This window comes from Lagenorhynchus albirostris, chromosome 19 (assembly GCF_949774975.1).
Source record: "Lagenorhynchus albirostris chromosome 19, mLagAlb1.1, whole genome shotgun sequence".
NCBI lineage: Eukaryota > Metazoa > Chordata > Mammalia > Artiodactyla > Delphinidae > Lagenorhynchus > Lagenorhynchus albirostris.
The window spans coordinates 45,740,156-45,747,123 of record NC_083113.1 but is presented as its reverse complement, the minus strand read 5'-3'; the positions used below and the strand labels follow the sequence as shown (position 1 = coordinate 45,747,123).

The window sequence follows — 6,968 nt, the reverse complement described above, 5'->3', positions numbered from 1 at the left end:
TTGCTTATCGGTTTTCACGTAAAAGATGATGCGTACGCTAGAATCACTAGTCTTTTCTGTTGTTAAGCAGCCTCAACGGTCTGCTGAGGCGACGTCTAGTGAGGCACATGTGGCATACACAGGTGCCACAAAATAAGTGGGGAGGCTCCCCGCCCCCAGCAGCTGTACCCGAATCTGCTTTGGCTTCTGGACTTCTGCCCAAGAATCTGTTTGCACTCTGTCTCCAATGCTTTCTTTTTAACTATGGACCCTTTCCATTCAGATCTACCTTCCTTCCAGCTTTAATATTCCGATTTAATACTCTGCTCTTCACCATCTCTTCCTCAGATGATAACTGATTCTTTTTCTAGAGGTACAAAAGCGTTTCTTGGCAATGACCCGGAAGTGGATTCCTGAGACTGGTGTGAGAGAACATTAAGGTTGTTGAACTGGACAGGGGTCCCCTGCCTTGCTCTCAGCCATGTGCGTCTACCCTTTAATGCCTACTTGAGAGGAGCAGGATACTTTAGACATCTTAGAAATATCAGCAGTTGAGGGTCTCAGGCTGAGATAGGGGGCTCATTCTGGGGACCCCAGGGCTAGCTTGCTGGGCCCTGCCTATGGCAGGAAGCTTCCTCCTCATATGGGCTGTGCAGAGGAGGCTCAAAGGCAAGTGTACGTGGCCACATGGTGGTTCTAGGGCGCTCCTCCTTCCCTTTAGTAAGACGGTGGCTGGGGTTTGTTCTGGGTTCCTTTAGCTCAGGGGGAGAAGAATTATACTCCAGGTAGGTAGAAGAGGATCTGTCACAAAGGATTCTGCGGCCCCCAAAGTAGCAGAATCTGAGTGACCCTCCGACTGGGTGGCTGAAGCGCTTTATTTGTAATCCCCTCGGCTAAGTCCTAGCTTTATAATCGTTTCTTTTTTGTTATTTTTTTTTAACGTGGCTTTAGGTGCACAGCAAAATTGAGCAGGAGGTACAGAGATTTCTCCTATATCTGCTTCCCCTGCCCCCAAACCTGCACAGCCTCCCCACTATCAGCATCGCCCACCGCAGTGGTTCGATTGTTACAACTGATGAGCCTGCACTGACACATCATTACCCCCTAAAGTCCGTAGTTTACATTAGGGGTCACCCTTGGTGTCTGTACATTCTATGGGTTAGGACAAATGCATCCACCATTATAGTTTCATACAGAGACCATGTCTTTTTAATGTCAACTTTTAAAGAACTCACTTCTTTGGTTATTTCTTAAAGCATTAGAGGCAGGCAACATTCGGGCTCCCTGCCCTTTCTCCTGCCTTTCTTCATTTCTCCAAGCCCAGCCCCTCCACTCAGTTGGGTCTCCTACCTGGCTGGGCTTGCAAGGCCACACGGCTGGGTGATGTATTGATATGGTTCTGGCTCTCCTGCCCCTTTGCTCCCCATAGCGTGCTACCTGCTTTCCTCTGGTGTAATCACACTATAGGAAGTGAAAGACAACTTTGGAAAAAGTACAACATTCAAAGTACCCAGATATTGTCCCTTTGGCCAACATATATGAAAACTTTTTGTAAATTAAAGAGACAAAATGCCTTTTTAGTAGACTGTACTGGGGATTTTAGTGACATTGAACTTTTACTTGAATAAATGGACCACAGGCTAGAACTAGAAGCCATTTCATTAGTACCAGACCCTTCAGTCTTTGTTTTCTCTAGAACACGTATCCTTATTCTAAACCAAATGAAGGAACACAGTCAAAAGAGCATTAAAAACCAGACAATGACCATCACAATAGAAACCACCAGATGTGCCCATCGCTCCTGCCTTACACTGCATTTCCAGAACTTGCCCTTCTCAAGGCCTAGCAGGGGCATCCTATATAACACATTGCTGCTATTAGCAAAAAATTTTCTTGGCTTTTGTTTGGCTGTGGACGGAGGCAAGATATTTAAGAATTGCTATCAACTAGTGGGTTTCTTCCTTCACTTTTCCTTTCCCTTCTTCCAGAAATGCAAGCCCTTTCATTTCTTTCTCTTACTTTACCTTTAGCTATTTCAATTTTCTATAGACTAGAAATAGAAATTCTAGACATGTACTTAGTTTAACAAAATCCAGCCACAATAAAATAGTTTAGCTGTCCTTGGAGTTTGTTATAATGGAATTTTTCTTGTACTGAGCTGGCTGGGGAGAAAAATAAAATTGTTAAAAGAAGGAATATGGCAGCCAGGGAGAAAGCAGATGGCTATCTCTCCCTCCTGCCTTTGGAAAATGCATCATTTATTTCTCTTCCTCTCTTTTGGGTCTCAGGATTACTTTCCTTTCGGAGGTTTTTAGATATTTCTTTTTCTTCTTAAATTCCAGACAGAGATGGAAGGAATAAAAAAGGAACTAATTATCTCTTGTTGGTTTAAAAACGAATCCAGATAATCCAGAAGCTTGCTTTGGGAATTACAGCTCCCCTATGTATGTCAAAGAGAACTATATGTTTTAGAATTTAGGGAAAATAGGGATGAACACATTGCTGGGGACCTGAGGGGGCAGAATTGTCTGCAAGACACCACGAGCTCACTGAGGCTGCTGTGCTCATGTCTTTATTTTAGAGTTTGGGCCTGGAGATGGTAGTAGGGTTCCAAGGCTCACTCTGCCGCAGGAAGTAGACAAAACTCAATAAAACGTTAGCATCTTGCAGAATAGGCTTGGACCTTGACATATTCCGGTTAGAGCTGATCCAAGTCAAGAGAGGAATAGGAACTCACTGTCCTCTGAAAAACATGCATGGAAATGATGCTCAGGGCAAGGCGCTGATTCTAGCAATATGAGGAACCTGAGGGAACAGGGAGGAAATGACAATCTTGATTTGAGGAGAAATTAATGAAGTGATTTCTCAAGGACTAGTCTCGTGGCCAGGCAGCTCTGTTGCAGGTGACTTCTTACCTTGGGGGTACCATGGAGTCTACAGGTGGCAGAAAAGGTAGCCTTGGACTCAGGCCGAACAGGAGACCAGGGCATTCTTGTGAGGCTTCCAAAACACGTTAGAGGAGAAAAATGCCTATTCTGCCTGTTCCCTTCTTATCCTCACACCTCCCAAAAGGGACTGGGTCAGGGGAAGGGATAGGTCTGAGATAGGAGGCACTTGGGTAACATCAAAGATTCTTAAATCAGGATGAGCCTTAATTCATTTGCCTCCCCCTTTACAGAGGAGAAAACAATGATCTCTGGTCCAGAATAGCTAAGCAAAAGATTTGTTTTTTTCCCCTATTTGAATTTCCAATCCAGTGATCTCTTCAAAATACGTTTTTTTTTCTTTTTTGACCCAATGGACTAAGAAAGACAGCACCATAGTAAGTAGCAAAAGCCGCATGGTGGACATACCTGAGCAGTGGGGCATCCCGACAGACTTGGTGATGTCCATTCTTTGGCTCACATCTTGGGTTATCCCCCTCCAGTCCAAGGTGCCATACGCTTTCCCCCTTGATGTGGGGTCTGTTTTGCTTGGCCATAGGGCTTTGGTACATACCCTTGAGGGCCCAGCTTTCAGCTTCTTCTCCTCTATTTCATTCTTTAGTTTCTTGTTTTCCTTTTGCAGATGGACCATTACATTGTGGAGGTGGCTGGGGAAGGAGAGGGAAGGACAGGTGGGTGTTTGGTCTGTTCCAGTTCCGTGGACGCCCAGTTCCTTCCAGAGCTCGTGCTCTCACGCATGTTCTGTGGAAATGGAGGCCTATGTGCATCCCCAGGAAGAAGCCCAGGCCTGGGGTTGGGGTGGACCCAGAATCAGCACTCCTGGCCCACTGTGTCATGTCAGCTCTGGGCTAGTTTTCTTATCTGTTAGATGGGGACCATTGAGTCTGATCTGCCTTCTGGGGTTCATATAAAAATCCAGTTTGACAAATGATAGAAATTGGATTCAAAGAGCCAGAACAACTCTGATCACATGTCCTCAGTTTCTCACAGCCATGCCTAGGAAACACTCACATCCAGTTCTGATGCCAAAGCCCAAGTTCTTTTGCCTCCCTTTGCTGAAAGGTTGAGAACACAGGGGATCCCAGCTCTGTCGAGAGCTTGGGCAAGTTACTTGTCCCCATTTTATGGAAGAAATGGCAGCTCCAGTGTAGGTGAGGGGAAAGGTAACTGAGCATACCTCCTGTGGCTCAGTAAATGGCAACTGTTAATACTAACAGCATTATTTCTCCAAACCAGTGTTGAGAGAAGTGAGTGACAGTGGGCTCTGGAACCAGGCTTCCCAAGTTGGGATTCTGACTCTGCCACTTACTGGTCAAGAGACCATGGGAAAATTATGTAGCCTGAGTTTCTCCCTTTCTTCATCCTTAAATGGGGATTATACGTGCACTGAACGTGTGAGGTATTATGAAGATTAAATAAGTTAACACATGTAAAGCACTTGGAACAGTGCTCCTCATGAGTAAGCAATAAATATTAGTTGAGCTCTTGTTATTATGATTAAAAGATGGTGTTCCTTCAAATAGGGTCAAGCAAACTCAAGAATGAGTTCTTTGTGAAACAAACAAACAAAAAACCCAAAAAACTTGCCAGAACTTGGCACAATATAAGAAAAAGCCTGGTGCCCGGCTACCTTCAGATTCTGACAATTTCTCCTTTAGTTAAATCCTTTCAGAAAGTGTTTCTGTCCTAGTGAAATATTTTATATTTTCTAGAGGAAATCAAGTAGAGAATTCATCCTCAACTGCTTCTCTGGGCGTATTCTCTGCCCTCTTGCTCTGTATAAATCTGGCTGGCAGTGAAGACACCCCTTCCCTTGTAGCTCTTCATGTTGTTGCCATGCTCCTTGTGCCACTGGGCCTGGAGGTAGGGTCCTCGAATGCCCTCATTCCCTGGCTCTCTGCCACTCTCTCTGGTCCACTCCTGTCAGCATCCCTGATGCTTTCAGCATCCTGTACTTTTCATCCAAGCCCTGGCCCTTCAGTTCCTTGACCTCCTTATTCCAGTGATCTTTTCTTCTCCTTCAACCCAGACGCTTTCTTATGGTCCAAGCTCAGGACACAGCTTTCTAACTGGGGCTGCATGAATGGGTCCCAGGTGTGCTGCGATACCTCAGCCCTTGGAGCAGGGTTTGGCACAGCTACTGGTTGGTCACCTTTACCATAAGCAACCCCATCCAAGACCCTCTCAGTGTGTCAAACAAAGGTGTTCATTTTCTAAGTGTTCCCTGACAAAAGGTTGGGAAACACTGCCCTGGAGCTTGTCATTACCTGTTACTATGCCACCTCTGAAATCTCAGTTTTAGACATCCATACTTTTGCCTCTGTTCCCAAACTTCCAACACTCCTCCCGTACCACACTCTATGCTGACCCAGCTTTGACCATGAGGGTGAACCAAGGCTGCAAGTAGATGGACCCAAATGACCACATGGGACAGAAGGACCCCACCAACCTTGACTGCTCACCTCATAGAGGTGTTCCTTCTATGTTCTATGTCCCTTTGTTTGGAGAGCTCTCCGTTACCACAGCTTAGCCACTACCCTAACTAATACAGTCTGCTTTTCAGTTCCTGTTTCCTTCTCAGCATTCTGACTTCTGAGAACTGTGGAAGGTGACAGTGGAGAGGGACATAGAGATGATTAACCCCTTTTTTTATTGTTGGTGAGGGGACTAAGGCCCAAAGAGGTCAAGTGGTATTGCCCAAGGTCACATGGATGCAGATTTGGGACTTGGGGTCTTTCTCCACATATCCAGTGAAAAAGCCAGCCCTGGTTCCTGGCTGACTCCTCTCCCTGGGGCCCAAGCTCCAGCCAGGGGGGCGTGGGATGACTTACTCCTTTTCACCAGTCAGCTTGGTGATATATTTGACCTGTTCACGGAGTTTGTTTCCTAGTTTCTCATTGGCGATCCTGTAATAAAATTCACAGAAGAAAAGAGTTCCCCAGACCCCTGTGGGTAAGAGCATGAGCTGGCTGAAAAGGACATTGGGTGTTCTTGGCGAGGCCTCTTCGGGGCCCAGACCCCCCGCTCATCCCCCCGTCCCCGGAGCTAGAGCCCTCCTAGCAGCTGGCAATTAAGAGGACCCTCTACACTCCCAAGCAAAATCACTGTGATCCCAAGTGAGTTCAGGGGATCCAGGCAGTGAAGCCCGACACCAGGCTGGGAAGAGGAAATCTGACCCACAGGAGCATCCCTTCTGTCTGGAAGCTGCTCCATTTCCAAGTGGGCGGGGCTTTCTGAACCCGCCTGAAGGGTTGCGGCCCCTTCATCTTATTCCCAGCATCTGGGTGTGGGCTGAGACTGGATCAGTTTCCCTGGAGGGCTGTGTGTGTGTGTATGACACTATTCTCTGGCACAGGTGTGATTCCAGCCCTTGGAAGCCTGCCTTACTGTTTTCTTCCGCACTTACTTCTGCTCTTTTGCCCATTGCTCCATGTTGGACATAATCTGATCGTTCTCTCGGTGCAGCCTGCAGGTGTCTTTAGGCGCAGACCGCTGGGACAGGCAACAGGACTTCGGTACAAGAAGTAAATGAGATAGTAAGGGGGTGGGAGCACAGGCCTGTCACCTCCCTTCTCCCAGATCAGGTCTCCTCTCTTCCTGGGAGAAGAAACATTGACTCTGCTGTCCAACCCTGAGGCCAGAGTTGGAATTGCCATTGCAGGCCTCCACCTCCAGCAGTGCATTATCACAAAGGTGACATCTGTGAGCAGACACCACTTATAGTAGAGACAAAGTAGGTTTGTACATTTATAATAATGATTTTCAGGCCAAAGGTAGCAAAGTGACCTATTCTAAAACAGCAATACATTAAGCCTTTTTAAAAACAGATGAAAGAAAAAATATCTGGTGGAAAGGGAGGACTTTTTTTCTAATTTGGGCAAAGGCCCTGTGGCCACCCCAAGGATATCCGGGAGCCTCCTGCTACAAACTTCACTGCTCAGAGAGCTGGACATGCACAAAGAGCTCTTAGCTGATTCTACTGCAGGGTAATTGAAAGTGTCAGGAGGGGCTCTGGAGGGTGACTGAGCCGTGGATTATCTAAGT

General features: G+C 46.6%; 1 protein-coding gene across 1 annotated transcript in view; it reads right to left on the bottom strand.

The window, feature by feature from the left end:
- Positions 1–309: 309 nt before the first annotated feature.
- The window catches only part of PMFBP1 (polyamine modulated factor 1 binding protein 1), a 47,482-nt gene continuing 40,823 nt past the window's right edge, over positions 310–6,968 (bottom strand). The window contains exons 18-21 of the mRNA XM_060129808.1: positions 6,331–6,434; positions 5,756–5,830; positions 3,333–3,571; positions 310–398 (exon numbers count right to left, since the gene is read on the bottom strand). Of these exons, the coding sequence (XP_059985791.1) occupies positions 310–398; positions 3,333–3,571; positions 5,756–5,830; positions 6,331–6,434 (507 nt within the window). The remainder of the gene's footprint in view (positions 399–3,332; positions 3,572–5,755; positions 5,831–6,330; positions 6,435–6,968) is intronic.